General features: G+C 49.2%; 1 protein-coding gene across 2 annotated transcripts in view; it reads left to right on the plus strand.

Moving 5' to 3' along the window:
• The window catches only part of RAB41 (RAB41, member RAS oncogene family), a 586,928-nt gene that overhangs the window by 465,333 nt on the left and 102,693 nt on the right, over nt 1–18,902 (plus strand). For both annotated transcript variants that reach the window (XM_085608359.1, XM_085608360.1), the window contains exon 6: nt 99–192. In XM_085608359.1, coding sequence (XP_085464485.1) covers nt 99–192 — 94 coding nt within the window. The remainder of the gene's footprint in view (nt 1–98; nt 193–18,902) is intronic.

Consider the following 18,902-nt stretch of genomic DNA (forward strand, 5'->3'; position numbering starts at 1 on the left):
CTCCTGCCTTTTCTATCTCTGTCTTTCTCTCTATTGTGGTGTTTTTGTGTGCCTGTTTGCGCCACCCCTTCCCCCATGACTGTGCACTATCTGTCCAGGCAAATCACCACGGAGGAAGGTGAACAGAGAGCCAAAGAGCTGAGTGTGATGTTTATTGAGACCAGTGCAAAGACGGGATACAATGTCAAACAGGTAGACCCAATATAATATATAGCTCGTTATCTGTTTGTTATCAGATTTGTGTAGACTTATTTTTGTATGCATGTTTGTTTTTATCATTCTGCAAATGTCCTCTTTACAAAGGTTTCTCTCAAGGCTGTCACTGTTTTCACAGCTTGAATTTTCTCTATAATATCACTACAGAGCTTTTAACCTCTATAATAACCTCTCTCCCTCCATTTCCAAAGCTGGCATCACTTTTAAGTCTCCAATTTTAAGTCTCCAAAACAATTAGTTTCATGAAGTAGATTCAAGCAAGTGTACCTTATAGCTCACCCCTCCCTTAAATCTCTGATTATGTTAAGGTATCTAGAATAGAGGCTTGGTGAAGAATTCCTATTGGTGTAAGCACTTCTTTACCATAGTTCTGAATGGCTCCTTGAGGCGAAGAAAACGGATGTTTGCAGTTTTTAGGTCTCGCTGGCTATCGCGTAAGCGATCGCTCAGCGCGACTCTAGTAAAGGGGCTCCCAAAAGTGCTCCCAAAAGCGGATTGCATGGCAAGCACACGCACAATCACGTGCATCGTGCCGCCATGCAATCCGTTTGGCATCCTACTTCAAAGGGTCCGCTCCCCCGCCTGGAATGCGCTACCCCCGCCAAGCGTGCGCGCCACGCTTCATCGGGCTTGTCTTGTTGTTTGTGCTGCTGAAAACCCCAGAAGGAGGGAAAACACGTTATATATCCTTTAACAAGTTAATAATCAGATATATGCTCGTTGTTTCCATCCAGAGAAATGTTTAAAACTGTGCAATCTGATGTTTTATTTTGTTTAAAAGCAGCGACCTCGTGGATATTCACAACGGCACACGTAAGCTTCTGTTGCTGTTATCAAACACATGAAAGGGCTGTGCGTTGATTATTATTTTTATTTATTTATTAAACAAAGTTTCTATTTGCTAGGAGGAATGTTTAATTGAGTTACATAGAGGTAAAAAGTGATCCGAACACTGCGAGGGCCATTTAGGGTTTTGTAGGATGGACTGCGTTCCGCCGGGGCACCAGGGGCAGCAGAGGCATGTACTGGTGGTGTCCGGCCCCGCACACGTTTTAGCGAGCTCTTGCCTGACGGACATTTCTAGATCTTAAGATGAGCCGTTGCCATGGCGACCCCTTCAAGGCGTGGTGAGTTTCTTGAGTGGCTGCCATGTTTCCTGCAGATGTCCAGCTACATTTTGTTTTACAAAAGCGAACTCCAAAAGCAGGAGTTTGTTTTTGTAAAACAAAAAACGAAGGGCCAGGACACCCTGGGAGTTTTCTCTGTTCAAAGCCCGCCAGTCTTTCCCTATCAGTCCAGAAAAGGAAGAAACAAGATGTCAGGTCTGGTCTGAGGTACTTCGGCCAACGGCCCAATGAATGCAATAGAGCAGGTGGTCCGCCCGTGTGGAGTGTAATGTCCGGCGCGCGGCGAGGCGTTCTAGCCTTCCGCGCTGCCGGGGTGCGCTAGCGCTGACGCGAGACGCGCGCGTATATAAAATAAAGAGGCGTGGCCTCGGCGAGTCAGTCGGAGCCGCGTGTGATACGCAAATCACCGGCTCCTGTGGTTATTTAGCGCAAGCGCGCTGATATGCTAATCAGCATAAAGTCAAACGCTACACTGGCGACGAGGGAGTGTTTTGGACCCTGCTGAAGGTGCCCATGTCCCTGAAGGGCTGAATGTCTGTCCCATGCTGGTGGCCAGAGGTCAGTGCTCTTCCCCGTTAGGCCTGCAGAGGTGGTTGGTGCTGCACGGGGGACGAGAGGTGAGAGTCCCATCCATGTGCCCCCTGGGAGCTTTGCCCAACGAACACCTGGTGGCTGAGAGTGACCTCGGTGCTTACCAGCACATGCCTGTCCAATGCCCCGGAGCAGGCCCACGCCCTGTTGGAGTGTCCAGGCTCCGAGGACCCTGCAGCTGGATCCATGAGTGACGTGTCCCTGCATGGTGGAGGGGCGAGGGTGAGCCACACCAGAAGCGCGTAGGGCGTCGTCCCCATCTGCGTCCGCCAAGGGAAGTGAAGCAGACAGTCTCCGCAGCACGCTGAGCACGTGCCAAGATGGGGTCGATTCCCGCCCTGGAGCCGTTTGTCGTTGATGGTGCGCTGTCGTCCCTTGCCCCACGCTGGAGGGATTGGACAGACCGCCTACAAATTTATTTTGAGGGGGCAGGCATATCGAGGGAAAGACGCAGAGCATTGCTACTCCACCTGGGAGGCAAAGACATCCACCGCATCTACAAGACCATCGTGGAGGTGATGCCGAAGACTTACCTCACGCTGCTGAATGCTATAAATGCCCATTTCGAACCCATGGCGAACAGAGACTATGAAAGGTTTATCTTTCGTCAAGCCAAGCAGGAGGTGGAAGAGTCACTGGATGCGTTCCATGGCAGACTGAAGGAGCTAGCCAGCACGTGTGGGTTCCGAGATGAGCAGGAGGAGATCCGAGGACAGATCATACACGGGTGTTATTCATCCAAGCTCCGGGTCACCATCCTCCAGGAAGACGGCAAGCCCCTGGCGGACATCCTCACACTAGGACGGTCAAAGGAGCTGTCGCAAGCGAGGGCCTCGCACATGGAAGCAGCCCTGCATCGCCCCGTTAAGACGGAACAGGTTCTGGTGGCGGAAAAGGTGAATGTGGTACGGCCCAAGGTGAGACTTGCCGGAGGGAAAAGACAACCGGACACGAAAAAGAAAGAATGCGGGTACTGCGGAGGCCAGCCCCACCGCATGCAAGACTGCCCGGCAAGAGGGAAAAAATGCAGCGCATGCGGATGGATGAACCACTTCGCAGCGGTGTGCAGGTCCACCAGAGTCAAGAAAGAAACTGCACATGCGGTGCGGGAGGAGGCAGATAGCGAAGACATGGACGATGACACCGAAGAGTACCCAGTCCACTACGTGTTCGCGATTAGCCAGCCACAAAGGAAGAAGCGCAGGCTTCCAAAATGTCGCATCTTAATCCACCAACATGAAATTAAAGCGACCATCGATACAGGGGCGTCCATTGAGCTGATGGCCGCCAATGTCGATCACCAGCTACGCACCAAACCCCCGCTGCGAGAAGCAAAGATCCGAGTATTTGCATACGGCCAGAAGACGCCCATCCCTCTCGTTGGGTGTTTTAAGACGGAACTGCAACACGGGGAGAGGAAAATCGGCACCACCGTCTATGTCACAGAAGAAGGCAGCGGGATGCTGCTGAGCGGACAATCGGCCGAAGAGCTGAGACTGATATCGTTTGCCATGGCAGTCCTAGAGGAGGAGCTGGATACCATCATGGAGGAGTTTGGGGAAGTGTTCAAAGGGATCGGGTGCCTGAAAGGGAAGGAGGTGTCGTTACATATTGATCCATCTGTCCAACCGGTGGCGCTGAGGCACAGGCGAATTGCATTCCATCTGAGGCAAAAGGTCGAAGAGGAGCTGGAGGCTCTGGAAAAACAAGGCATCATAGAGAAGGTCAGCGGACCAACCCCATGGGTGTCCCCGATCGTCATCGCCAGGAAGCCAAAATAGCCCGGACAGGTCCGCATCTGCGTGGATATGCGCCTCCCCAACGCCGCCGTAAAAAGGGAACGACACCTGACGCCCACCATTGATGACATCCTAGGGGAGCTGAATGGGGCCAGGTGGTTCTCAAAAATGGACCTCCGATCAGGCTACCACCAGCTGCCACTCCATCCAGACTCGAGGTACATAACCACTTTCTCCACACATGTGGGCCTCAGACGGTATCGGCGCCTAAACTTCGGCATCTCGAGTGCCGCCGAGGTATTCCAAAATACCATTAGAGAAGTCCTCAGCGGGCTCCCTGGAGTGCTGAACGTAAGCGACGATCTGCTGATCTATGCGTCAACCATAGAGGAACACCACCAGAGGTTGAGGGGAGTTCTCAAGAGAATCCAGGAGTCAGGCCTGACCCTGCACCGGGAGAAATGCCAATTTTTGCAGAACAAGATTAGCTTCTTCGGGTACACGTTCTCGGATCAAGGAGTGGCCCCAGACCCGGACAAGGTGAAGGACGTTCAAGAAGCCCCAGCCCCAACCAACATCTCAGAAGCAAGAAGTTTCCTGGGCATGGTAAATTTCTGCGGACGCTTCATCCCCGACCTCTCCAACCTCACCAAACCTCTCAGGGAATTGACAAAATCTACGACCACATGGCAATGGGGCCCTGACCAGGAGCAAGCTTTTCAAGCAACGAAAGCAGCCCTTTCGGCGGACACCACCTTATCGTACTTCGACCCTGCGAAGCCCACCAACGTGGCGGTGGACGCAAGCCCCTATGGTCTGGGAGCGGTGTTGGCTCAGCTTCAGAGCAATGGAGAGTGGGCCCCCATCGCCTACGCTAGCCGGTCTTTGACCGAGACAGAACAACGATACTCGCAGATTGAGCGAGAGGCCATTGCCATCCACTGGGCCTGTAGACATTTTCACGTATACGTGTATAGCCACCACTTCACGGTGGCGACTGATCATAAGCCCCTCATACCTCTCTTCCAAGGGTCAGCATTGAAACCACCACCCAGAATCGAGAAATGGATACTCCAACTACAGGGGTACGATTACCGGGTGGAGTACAAACCGGGAGCCACGAACCCGGCGGATTATCTGTCGAGGCACCCGCGGAAAGCCACCAAGGAAGAAAGGGAAGAGGCGGAGGACACAGAGGAATATGTCCGGCTTGTGACGGAGCGGTCACGACCCCTTCCGATGAGTCTAGCTGCAATCATCGAAGCGTCTAGAGGAGACGAATGTCTGCGAGCAGCGGCGGATGCCGTCAAGTCAGGGGATTGGAAGGCCATCCAAGAATCGCTAAATCGGAGGACACCCCAAGCCAAGCTGACGCTGGAATCCATCCTGAGGATAAAGGGAGAACTGTCCATTGACTGCCAAGGATGTCTTCTACGAGGCCCCAGACTGGTCATGCCGGCCAGCCTCGCCCAGCAGGCGGTAGACCTAGCCCACAGGGGGCACCAAGGAATGGTGAAAACCAAGGGCAGGCTCAGAGCCAAGGTGTGGTTCCCTGGCATGGACGCTATGGTAGAGCAGACCGTGAGAACCTGCAATTGGTGCCAAGCGGCAGGACAGCTGGACTGCCCTCACCCAGTGGTGACCGAAGCAAACCCCCAGAGGCCGTGGGAGTGTGTGAGTGCCGACTTCGGACACCTCCCAGATGGACGTTATGTACTAGTCATCATCGATGATTTTACCAAATATCCAGAGGTCGAAATAGTGGGGAGCCAGACAGCCACAGAGGTGATTGCGAAGTTCGAGAAAACCATCGCCACTCATGGCATATTTGAAGTGGTCAAGACCGACAACGGACCCCCCTTCCAAGGGCAAGAGTTTGCAGAGTACCTCAAGAGTTGGGGGATCCATCATCGCATGGTGACACCACGCTGGCCCCAAGCCAACGGAGAGGTGGAGAGATTTATGCGAACCCTCAATAAGACAATACGTATAGCCATGGCGGACGGATCTCCGTTGGAAAGGGCAATTTATAGTTTCCTGAGGGAATACCGGATGACCCCCCACGTCACAACAGAGGCAGCGCCGGGAACGGCCACCATGGGAAGAATAGTGAGTGACACGCTCCCCCACCATCCGACCTGGGTTCCGGTACAGGCCAGTAATGAGAAGACTCTGGCCAATCGGACTCGCTCGAATGATCAAGCCAGCAGACGGAGAGGAGCCAAGGAGTCAATGATCCAAATGCAAGATCAGGTGTACGTCAAGGACCGATACCCTGGAAGCAAATTCAGACTCCCCTTCGAACCACGACCATGGACCGTCACCCGCCGGACAGGCACGATAGTGACCGCCCAGAGAGGAGCTGAAACTGTTAACCGGGATGTGTCCTTCAAGAAAGTCCATCCTGAGACACCTTCACATCCTGGGCTCGAGCCGGAGGGACGAAGCCCAAGCCAGCTGAGCGGAGACCAGGAGGGGGAGGAACGTCCGGATGAAGATGGTGATCCCAGAGATCGTGACTCCCAGTCCCTGCCAGCCACTCCTGGGGGTAACCTGCCCAGCTGCTCCCCGTCCCGGGAGGAGCACGGCACCCCAAAGCGCAGGACCCCAGAGGTGGCCCTATCCAGAGGCGGCCAATCCCGCTATGGCCTGCGGAGAAATCCCGCACCATCATCCCAGCTGACTAACTATCTGGTGTAACCCGCAAGGACTGGCAGACTGGTAACAGTTCCATCGTTCATTTGTTTTGTGTCAATTATTTGTTGTTTTGATAAAGGTTGGAAGGAGTGTAATGTCCGGCGCGCGGCGAGGCGTTCTAGCCTTCCGCGCTGCCGGGGTGCGCTAGCGCTGACGCGTGACGTCAGACGCGCGCGTATATAAAATAAAGAGGCGTGGCCTCGGTGAGTCAGTCGGAGCCGCGTGTGAAACGCAAATCAACGGCTCCTGTGGTTATTTAGCGTGAGCGCGCTGATATGCTAATCAGCATAAAGTAAAACGCTACATGGAGGACAGGGTATCCCATCGCGTCTGTTGTGGAGTGGCTGTCTAACAAATAGTAAATAACCCCCATCATGTACGATGGTTGCAGTATTATCAGCCCCGAAACATACTTACTATATAACCGTGAGAGAGCATGCATTTGAATGTTTGTTGTTTAAATATATAAGCAGTCATTCATGCAATCAAGAGTGTAAAGTACACACCAGTACAGCACCATGAAATACAAGCTGATGTTTCACACACTGCGTTGCAGTTAGAGCAGCTTTCAATAGAATGGAGGAGAGGAGGGCGGAGAGAGTTGGAGCAGAAACTAGGCAGGTTACGCTTGAGAAACGCTGTAGCAAGAATTCAAATCACCTGTGCTGTTCTGTTTTGTAAGTCACCCAACCATGCTGCGTGACCAAAACACCCCTAAGTGAGCAAGGATGCTTCTTCTATTAATGCACTCTTGTGATTCATACCTTTGTAGAAAGTCGTGCAAAAAGAGCTCCTGCAGACCCATTTATAAACATCACACCGTTTAGGATTGTTGATGTTTATATCTTGCATTTCATTCACAATTAAAAACAAGCATTGGCATAGCCAATAGGTCTCGCCTTTGGGACCTTATAAGTGTTTAGCCATGCAAGTGTTGATGTTGTTGCACAAAGGATATTGTGCTGCACGATTAAATACTTATAAGGTCCCAAAGACAAGTCCTATTGGCTATGCCAATGCTTGTCTTGGAATTAGTTTGCATTGGGGATGGGTTGTTCCCCTCAGACTGAATCTTCATGGCCAGTTCCTTTCACTCTGTTGTGTAGGGTGTCATATTGTTTCTAGCACTCTGGGGTTAGTTAATATGCTTCTGTATTATTATTGGGGTTCTTGTCTTCATAAGAGAATACCCCCTTCATACTGTGTCCTTTACTCCCTTCGAGAAGTGCCTTCGTTTTCTTCCTCCATATACATTGGTATAATGAAGGCTGCAGGTGTGCTTCCCCTTGGACTTTCCTGTATATTTGATTTCCTCTGTTTCCTGTGGGGATGTGTTTTTCATATGATCAACACTTGTTGCTCTTATATAGGTTCTTCCACTTTCATGGGTTGTTGTCCCTAGAGGACTATGTATTTTGTATTTAACTACCAGGTCCTGCTTTGTCTAATACAGCGTACCCTTGGTTGTTGCTGCTAACTACATGTTCTAGGCCTTCCGTGTGTTGGCTTCTGTTTCACCTTTACCTTCTCGTAGGTCCACTTGGTGGGCTTATTTTTTCTATGCTGGCGAGGATTTTCCACCAGCTCTTTTCTTTCAGGCTCCTGATATCAACAGCCTGATTGTGGGCTATTCAGTCAGTTAGTATTATTTTACATGACCTGGCAGTCATTCATTTTGCTGGAGCGTGTGATGTCCATCACTCTGTCCATCTTCTTATATTAGTACTATGTTGCTGGTTCCTCAGTTCGGTCCTGATATATGTTTCAGTCCTCATAGTTGTGATGGCTTCTGCCTATAGCCAATATATATATGGATATCTTTTTTCATTTTTAGGTCTCGCGACCTGCGTTGCACTGCGTAGCAGTGCTCATGCAGGCGAGAGTACTTTTGTCCGGGGTTCAGAAATGGACCCTGGAATCGCACACGCTTGTGCGTGTGCGATTCCTTTTGTGCTATCCTATTGGCCTTTGCGTGCGTCTTTTTATAAAAGACTGCACACAATTGGCCAAAGACGGGCGCGTTGCTCTGCCCACGGCCTATTGGTGTCTATTACGTGCTTGGTGCGCGTAATAGACACCAATAGGCCATGTGGTTTCAATTATCGTGCCCAGACACGGGCGCGATAATGAAAAATTGTCTAGCAAGCGCGACAAAGAATTTTCAATTCCATTAAGGACACGGAGGCGAGGATTATGCTTCTCTTTGCTTTACTGCAAACACACAGCAGCCAATAAAACAACTTTAAACATCAGCATACCCCGGAAGTACAACCCCCTCCAGTAGTATGCCCCAATCACTGTCCACACTATCATATATAAGGTCCGAATCACGACATCACTTCCTCTTTCTTTGCATGAAAAACTTTTCAACACAGTCCACCAACTTGACCGTCGAACACTGGACCACCGATTTCTCCATCGACGTGCGTCCAAACTTGAACCTTGAATATCCTCTCCGGAAAAGACGACATCTGTCCTCTGTCCAGATGAATTGTCTCCCTGATGAACCGAATCATCCCTGCCGATGCCAGACCTCCTGGACCTCAAGATTGCTTGGTCTGCTCTCCTGAAATGGAAACTGACATCGTAACACCCGTACAAAACAACCTTGAAGGCAATGTACAGGATTATCGGGTGGGTACAACATCATAATAATTACATAAGAATGCCAACATTCTAACTGCTTGGGTGGGATAATCCTCGCCTCCGTGTCCTTAATAGAATTGAAAATTCTTTGTCGCGTTTGCTAGACAATTTTTCATTCTATGGCAGTCCACGGAGGCTCTGATTATGCTAGTTTAAAGTTGATTTACCACCACCGAAGCTACATCTACAATAGGTTTATGATAAAACGTTTTGAATGTGGAATCAGCCGACCAGTCCGCCACAGTCATGATGTCTTGCAACCGGGAACCCGCCCCCAAAGACTTAGAGGCCATAGCTCCCCTAACAGAATGAGCTCCAAATATGGAAACATCCACCCCCGCAAGGCCCATTAACCAAGTGACCCACCTGGCCAGGGTTGCAGATGAGACCGGGCGAAAAGGTCGCTGAAGAGCAATTAACAATTGTCCTGAAACATCAGATCGAAATTCCCTAGTACAATCTTCATAAACCTTCAAACACTTGACTACACACAACTTGCTATGATGGGGAAATGCAGGATACGTAATACACTGAGAATGCGTCTTAGTACGTCTGGAAATCGTAAAGGAAACTCCCGAAGGAGTAAATACTCTACCTGCCAAATCCAATGCTCGCACATCCGACACCCGTCTACATGAAATTAAGCACAGTAGGACTGTTAATTTTGCCGATAATTGTTTTCTAGAAAGTGCCTCATTATTCGGCCAATTCCTCAAAAAACGCAAAACCACCGACACATCCCAAAGTGCGGTGTACCTAGGTTGAGGAGGATTCACCAATCGAATCCCTCGCACTACCTTGCAAACCAAGGGATGTTCCCCCACCGGTCTGCCCTCCACATGCGGATGGCCCGATGAAATAGCCGATCTAAAGTTATTTACCGTCCGGTACGCCAAACCGGACTTGGCTAATTCCGACAAGAAGTTCACGATTAGATGAATATCGGATCCCACGGGATCACTCTGTCGCTCACCACACCAACCAACCCACCGTCTCCAAGCCGATTCGTATCGCTTGTGTGTGGATGGAGCCCAAGCCTGGGACAAGAAGAAGAGAGTGTCTTGCGAAACTCCCGGCACCTGCCAGCGACGCCTGAAAGTCTCCAGGCCATGAGGCCCAGTTGGTTCTGCAACACTAACGGGTGGCGCAGTCCCTGAGGATCCGTGAGAATGTCCGGAAACGACCGAAGACGCACCGGAGGCGCACAAGTCAAGCTCAAGGCGGTTGGAAACCATGCTTGCGCTTTCCAACAAGGTGTAACCAGAACTAACTCTGCTTTCTGCCTGCGAACGTGAGCCAACACTCTCGGAATCATGGCAAATGGTGGAAAGGCATATAGAATGCCCGTCGTCCACGAGTGAAGAAAGGCGTCCGAGCCGACCGCTAGAGGGTCCGGCCGCCAACTGTAGAACCGCGGAAGTTGACTGTTGAGTCTGGACGCAAACAGGTCCAACACACAGGGTCCCCACTTTAGATTCAGCGCTTTGAAACTGTTGGGATGCAGTCTCCAGTCGCTGCTGTCCCGCAAATGCCGTGAATTCCAATCGGCAATCACGTTGGACGACCCGGGAATATACTCCGCCGTCACCACCAGACGATGGTCCAGGCAATAATGCCAGAAGTCCTTGGCTATCTCTGCCAAGAGGCGAGATCGGGTCCCTCCGAGTCGATTGATGTATCTCACCGCGGACACATTGTCCATACGTAGAAGAATGCAACAGGACACCTTCTGCGGGGCCAGAGTTCGAATCGCGAACGCTCCCGCCAGAAGCTCCAAGCAGTTGATATGCAACTTTAGTTCCTCCTGAGACCAACGACCCCCTGTCTCCATGGTCCCGCACCGCGCTCCCCAGCCCCAACGACTCGCATCTGACTCTATCACGACATCCGGGCTGGAGGAGAAAATGGCTCTGCCGTTCCAGGCCTCCATATGGTCTAACCACCAATTGATCTCCGTACGAGCCTCCGGTGAGAGGGCTATCTGTTGCGCAGACGAGAGACCCTTGCGTAGATGCAAAATTTTCAGTCTCTGCAGGGCCCTGTAATGCAAGGGCCCCGGAAAAATCGCCTGAATGGACGCCGCCAGCAAACCTACTAGGCGAGCTAATGTCCATAACGATATTGTCGGAGAGGCAAGCGCTCTCCTCAATTCCTTCCTGATAACTACTCTCTTCCTCAAAGGAAGGAGCAATTGGCACGTGAGGGAGTTGATCTGAAAGCCCAAAAATTCCATCGATTGCGATGGAATCAGGACCGACTTCTCCAGATTCACAAGGAAACCCAAATCCTGTAACAGTTGGAGAGTCCAAGTTAGATGTCTCATCAAGAGTTCCCGTGACTGTGCCATAATTAGAATGTCGTCGAGGTAAATGATCAGGCGGACCCCTCGTTCTCTCAACCATTGGACCACCGGTCTCATGAGTTTGGTGAAACACCAAGGGGCGGAAGACAGACCAAAGGGCATCGCGGAAAACTCGAACCATTGGTCGCGCCAGAGAAACTGGAGAAACCTCCTGTGTAGTGGGAAGATAGGAACCGCCAAATAGGCGTCCTTTAGATCTAAACGAACGAGCCAATCCTTCTCTAAGAGGATGTCCCTCAGCAAATGGATGCCCTCCATCTTGAAATGTCGATACACCACCCAAGCGTTGAACTCTCTGAGATTCAACACTAAACGGAACCCTTTGTCCTTTTTCGGGACTAGGAAAATCGTGCTCACAAAACCCCGAGGATGGGGAATAGCCCTCACTATTGCACCCTTCTGGAGTAGTGCCTCCACTTCCCTGTCGATGAAACTCTGTTCTTGTAGGGAAAAATGTAGGTCGCCGGGCACCCGACTCTGAGTCGGAGTGGTGTAGAATTCTATGTGGAAACCCTGGACTGTTTGTAACACCCAGGGATCGACCGTAATCTCCTGCCACCTGTGAAGGAACAACGCAATACGACCTCCCACCATGCATTCTGTGGCATTCAACATCGTTACCTGAATAGGAGTTATCTCCGGAGTTTTGCTGTCCTCGATAGGATCCTCTGTGGCCTCGACCTCGGCCACCTCTATTGCGGGAGGGGTAAAACTGCGACCTCTGACCGCCTCTGCCTCTTTGTTCCGCCCCTCGGGAGGTCTGGTTGTAGCCTCGGCCGGACCCTCGACCTCTAGCGCGTCCGGCCCTATCAAAAACACCAGTGTGGAACACTTTCTTGATGTTAGCCTGCGTCTTGTCTAAAGCTGAGAAAGTGGCCACGTATTTGCCCATCTCTTTGACGAATTTGTCGCCAAACAGCATACCATTGGCCAAAGAACCCGGTTCGGTCGTGGCCATCTCCGCTAATTGAGAATCTATTCTCATTAAGAATGAGCGCCTCCTTTCGGTTGACAGCGCCACATTGGCATTTCCTAGAAAACACAGGGCCCGCTGAGCCCACTCCATAATCTCAGAGGTGTCCAAAGGAACATTCTGGTTTTTCGCGTTGACCGCCGCGTCTAGAATTTTAGTGAGGGGTCCCGAAACATCCAACAACTTATCCTGGCACCCCCGCCAGGCTCTATCTAAACCCTTTTTCGGGTCTTTAGCGAACTTTCGCATAAATGTAGCCATATTAGGATCTAATTCTGGCGTGTCCGCCACCTTGCCAGTCAGGGATGGCCTTGGGCATTCTGATCGCAATGTGGCTCGCACTTCCTTCTCGAAACCCTGCCGTAAGTTTACCCCCACATAATGGGCCACCTCAGGACAGGGAACCCATTCCGAGGACCGCGGGTGAATAAGGCTCTGCGGGTCAAACAGTAGATTTTTAGGAGCCTGGCTGTCATCAGCCTTGTAAGCAGTATGCTTCACCTTATTTGTTTTCTTTTTGGGTCTCACTGACTCCACATCCGAGTCAGAAGTGGTAGTAGTAGCTGGCAACGAGTCATCCGTGTCATACGCAGCCATGGAACCATGGTCTTTCATTACATTTTTTGCCATACGCGCCAATACTTTGGCCGAGGACTGCGAATTGCCTGCATCGCTGTGCTTGGACTTCATTTTCCTCTTGCCATACTTAAGGAGGGGCTTAGTAAAAGGCTTGAGGGCTTTGATTAAGGCCATGTTAACCGAACCCTGGACGTGGGTATCCAGGGCTTCCACCAAATTCTCCTCCAAGTGTTCAGGTTCCTCATAGTCCTCATAGTTGTCACATTCCACCCACTGATCCTCCTCTTCGGCGTAGTACGCCATTGCTTTAAGCTCAGAGGGGTTGGAGGAGATTCACGGGGGGGAGCAGCCCAGGGGTCTGACAGAACCTGCTCCTCAACAGGAGCACAAAAGAACAACCTAAACTAAAGGTTCTGCGCTACAATCAAGGTGGAAGGAGCAACCCCAGTACACTCCCCTAGAGCAGTGCTCTATTCCGGTCACACGCTCCGGTAAGCGTTCAATAATTGAGGCCAGAGATGTGTGCAGTCATGCAGGTCTAAGCGCGAGGAGCCGTTCGTTCAAATTGAATGAAGAACGAGTTTGCGCGCACAGCCAGAGCGTCCTGATAACGACGCGACCGCTCTCTGCGCACGAGCGTGTCGCGTCTGCCTCCTCCTTCTCCACCGCCCCCTAACGCCCGCAGCAGGCTATCGACGCGCGTGCGCTGCGAGGCGCCACAACTTGAGCGAGAACGGAGCCGAGAACACACGCTTCGGAGCCGACTCGCCGCCACACAATCAAACCACAATATCCATGAAAACAACAGGTAATAGCGATAAATCCCACTAAAAGAACTATATCCCCACACTCTACCAAAGCTGATAAAAGTAAGGGAAAAGCACTTATCTGCTGCTGCAGCAGCAAAGAAAGAGGAAGTGATGTCGTGATTCGGACCTTATATATGATAGTGTGGACAGTGATTGGGGCATACTACTGGAGGGGGTTGTACTTCCGGGGTATGCTGATGTTTAAAGTTGTTTTATTGGCTGCTGTGTGTTTGCAGTAAAGCAAAGAGAAGCATAATCAGAGCCTCCGTGGACTGCCATAGAATTGAAGCACATCTCGCTGTGGCGCGCGTGCACCACTCGTTTATTTTGTGTGCTTCTATTGCTACATTTCCAGCTCTTCAGGGGCAGCGCCGCAAATTCAATGATGGTAACGCTTGCAGCGCTGTTGCAGGCAGCTGGCACCGGCCCGGGCCGTCACCGTGTAGCTTACTCAGCTGTATTAATTATACACATACGCCCTTTCCTTTATGTACTTTGCCTGACATGTTCGTCCCTTGGCCCACCGCATTCAGGATCAGTGTCGGTGCTTGCTCCGGCCCAGGCCGCCGCCGTGTAGCTCACTCAGCTGTCTTAATTTTACATGTGCGGCTCTTTCCTTTATCTACTTTGCCTGACGTGTTCGGCCCTTGGCCCGCTGCCACCAGGATCAGTGTCGGTGCTCGCACCGGGCCGCTGGTGTGCAGCTCACTGAGCTGTATTAATTTTACACACACTGCCCTTTTCTTTATCTACTTTGCCCGACATGTGTTCGGCCCGCCGTCCACCCCCTCCAGGATCAGTGTCGGTGCATTTAGGTAAGCAGGGATGGGGTTGTGGTTTTCGGCAGGGACAGAGGGTAGTTATCTTTGGGGGCCAGTTGTGGTGCATCCCCATCTTTGTGCCTCCCCGACATCAAAGGGAAGCTTAGAAATCCAGCTGCTCCACTTAGGTTTGTGCCTGCGCATCTGTCCAGGCCTCCTCGAAAGGAATGCGTTAAGAGGCACAGAAATACTGTTTTAGGCAATATGTTTAAATGTATTTTTATAGTATAACATGCAGATGTGAAAGGAACATTTTTGTTTTCATGAAATCTTTGGGTTTAAAGTATTATTAATATTTAGGCACATGAAGCTTTTTAGTTTGTTTGAATAATAACATATAATGATATATAATATGAGAGTCCAACGTATAGCAGTTGCTAACTTGTGTGGCTGCTAAAATTTGCTTAATTCTGAGCTGCTGTGCCCTTATATGTTTCACTCGTCTTCATTGCTTGATTTTGCTAGCAAGAAAGTGTCACTCATAGTCGTTAAAATGTCACTCCAAATTTCACTGAAATTACAAAAATGTCACACAGATCAATCCGAAACTTTGCAAGCTATGCAGGCCGCTAATAGCAACGGGAGTGACCAAGTTTTGTGTTTTCCAATACAAACACCCAAAGTGGGCAGCACGCACGCTCTGCTCTTCTTGTGTTTATTGATGCAGCAAATGATGATGCCCAACTGAGCAGGACAGCAGGTGAGGGCACAAAGGGTAAGAAGCTACCCAGAGCAAGGAGCTAAGGCAGCGCACCTCAGCGCACCGCAGATTACTGCCTGGCCAGCAGAAAACACCCGATGCCCTCTAGCAAAAGACGCAGCCTGATGAGTGAATAAAGTCCTACTCTCTTACCCAAACCACGTTCTTTTGTGGCAGATATCTTCCTTGTGAAGTTACTAAAGCTTCTATGGTGAAACCCACCTGTTTAATTTGTGGGCGTCTGCTCGTCTCTTAAACGGAGACGATCAAGAGATTTGTTTTAGTGGTTGGATGCTGATCATCTTGAAATAAGTACAAATATCGGCCTGGCCAACATCCTGTACTTTTGAACAAATCATGTAATCTTCCTGTGCCAAGCAACAAAACAAACAAGCATTGACATAGCCAATAGGTCTCGCCTTTGGGACCTTATAAGTGTTTAACCATGCAACCGTTGCATAACTAAACACTTATAAGGTCCCAAAAGTGAGACCTATTGGCTATGCCAGTGCTTGTTCTCTTTGGTTTTCTTCTCTCGCCATTTGTCCATTACAAACAGCATGCGCATGTCCGTGGGTCTGTGTGGACAGTCCCACGCCATTTTGTTGACATAGCAACAAAATGACGCTTCGCGTGTTTGTTTTTTATGACAGTCCCCCCGGGGCACAAGCAGGCATTCACTTCTGTCTTTTTGCACAGATCCGCCGTCCTCACAGAAGTGGATGCCTGCTTGTGCCCCGGGGGAACTGCAGGACAGCCGTTAGCATTTGCAATGCAATAGGTCTCGCATTTATGCGAGTTTGAGCTATTGACATTGCAAATGACAATGCCTTTTATTTATGTTTCAAAAACAAGAATAAAAGGCATTGCCATTTGCAATGTCAATAGCTCAAACTCGCGTAAATGCGATACCTATTGCATTGCAAATGCTTGTCACTTAGTGCCATGGTAATGTAGTACTACAGAAGTGTGCTCATCTTAATGCTTCTCACGGGTTAGTCCTCATAAGTTATGTTCTGGAATTGTAGTGTTGGAGTAGGCACAGGTGGACTTAGACCACTTGTACATCTTTCTATTTAACATAGTGGGTGATATTTCGACTAGGAACACCTACAGGTCTTTCCTAGTGCTGTATATAGCTGCGATATGAAGCCTTTAATGTAAATAACTGGATCAATGTCTAATTAATCCCTGCAGTGACGTTCCAGCAGTGGATGTCCAGATTGATTACCCACTGTTGTGAGGTTTGTAAAGGATGTGCTACCTTCTCCTTTGTTCCGCTGTCTTGCCCGTGTCCCCAGAGACCCAAGCAGGTCTATGAAATCGCAACTGGTGGAAGCGTAACAATGTGGATTAATGGTCAATCTTGGTTTTAGTAATCCTGTAGGTTAAAAAGAGCAGACATGTTGCACATGACATGGAACAACTGGGCCACACTCCATTCACTTATCTGAAAGGCGACCAATTTAGCATATGCCAGCAGTGACCGGCTGGCGCGAGTGGGGGGGGGGGGGGTGTTGATCAAGTCCCAGCATCCCCTAAAAAAGACAGTAGTGGTCTGTCGTGTGACCGATTTAATGTTAAAAGTCTGCAGTGCTTGTTCACATGCCTGAAAAGATTAGTTGTGCTGGACAGTTAATCACATGTCTGGATCATCGCAAACACCAGCTGTATTGGGTATAATCAGTTATAATATCGATCTTGCATTGAAAAGGGTTTCAGGCAGTCTGTTGCACCACATGCACCCACATGTCTGACTTAACTTGCCCCAACATTACTTCATCACTTGATGAAAAGTAAGAAAACATTAAAATACATAGTTGGTGTATTTGTAGAGTGCACATTAACCGCAAATAATTTTTAGGCGCTGTTGACAAATAATCGATGTCTGTTTCCTAATTCAGTTGTACTCATTTCATCAACTTCGAAAGAATGAGTGTACCTGGTACGATAAGAATCTGTGACTGTGAGGTCAGACAGATTCCCTCAATTGATCCATTTGTCCAGAAGACTGATTATATGCAAGAATGTTGGCACCTGTATCTAAAACAAATATTTTACTTCTATTTAAATAAGAGAAGGTTAAGGTAAATCCTGGTTAGTCTAGTAACTTTAATATGTGATTCACCGTGCAGGTCTGGTGATATATATATATTTTTATTTTTTATACTTATTACTACTTGAATAAAGATGGTTGGTTAGGACCACTGGCAGATTGTACTATCGGGGATTAATATTATTGGAGGAAAGCTTTCTGGTAAAACCATGTGCCGGGGGTCTCTACTATTACTGCTGTAGGCAGTGTTGCTTGTTAGGAAAACATACGTATCATTTGCATTGACAAATAGTAATAGTACCAATAATACAAAGACTACATGTGTTATCTTTAGATAAAGAATTAGACCAGTTTGTGGTCATCACATATAAAGGAATTTAATTCATTTTAAAAAAAAATATCTTTATTGAATTTTATCCATGCAGACATAAAACAATACATTGATCTTGTTTTGAAAAAGGAAACCACTATCAGTTGCAAACTTGCAGAGGTACTTGTACGGCTCCTTAGGAGACAGTGTAGCAAAAGCAATTACACCATATGCATTTTTTTGTGAACTGAAAGTCAGCGTCATGCGCCTACATTTGCTTCTTGTTGCCCCTAGTCACTAACATTGTTTTCACGTTTTATTATTGCGATCGACAGCTGCGATACTGCTTATCTCTTATTTAACTGGGGGATAATGCGACTCTTCAGGTGCTATAAAGCGATCCTGTAGGAATATTTGTGACAATATACTAATGGCAATTCTCAATCCAACAGAGATATTTCTTTATAAAAATCATGAACTAATAACAACTAATAAATAATAAATACCTAAAAAAAAAACCAACAAAAGGAAAACATATTACTAATAAAAAGGGGTTGATAAGAATGCCATTTAATAGTGACTGTGGTTGGATTGTAGTGTGTATATAACTATGAGTGCGCGTAGCTCAATAGTTTACTTAATGTGCTGCCAGAGAGGTGAGTGCAAAAAAGATCGCAGTAGCTATACCTGGACACTGTGCGAACTGACAGTAAAGGAGACATGTTAGAGTGAGTATGCTGGCCTAGGCTGTCAGATGTCGTACATAGTCCGCAATCAGGTGGCAGCTGCTTCATCGCCACTGGCCACTTGCGGGGATATGCCTTCCTCGAACTAATTTGCTGTGTAATTAAAATTCCCCAAAACAATGATTTTCCTAATTTGAATTTAAAAATGTGAGTGCCGGTGGAGGAGCCTAGCGCGCATCCATGATGGTCGCGTGAGCACAGGGCTCCCCGGACCCTCGCTGCTCCTCGGAACTTATCCTGACTTTATCCTGACTTGGTTGACGGATTCTGGAAGATGAACGTTGGCTGAACCCTAAACTCTTTTCAGAAACCAAATCGGACCTGGGAGATCTGATCTATGGTGGTTTGAACTTTTGAGGCCCAACTGATGGCTGTGCCCGGTGCGAAGGTGAACTGTGGAGCCGGGGCATAGTTGAACAACAACGGCATCGGGGCTGTGCCAGCGGCCGTCCCATCACTTTCGGTTTCACTTTTGGATCTCTGAGTGGCTGGACCGTGGAGTTGCTTTGTGCGGCTGGGTTTTCACTCGG

The sequence above is a fragment of the Triturus cristatus genome, chromosome 5_2, assembly GCF_964204655.1.
Source record: "Triturus cristatus chromosome 5_2, aTriCri1.1, whole genome shotgun sequence".
In the NCBI taxonomy this organism is placed as follows: Eukaryota; Metazoa; Chordata; class Amphibia; order Caudata; family Salamandridae; genus Triturus; species Triturus cristatus.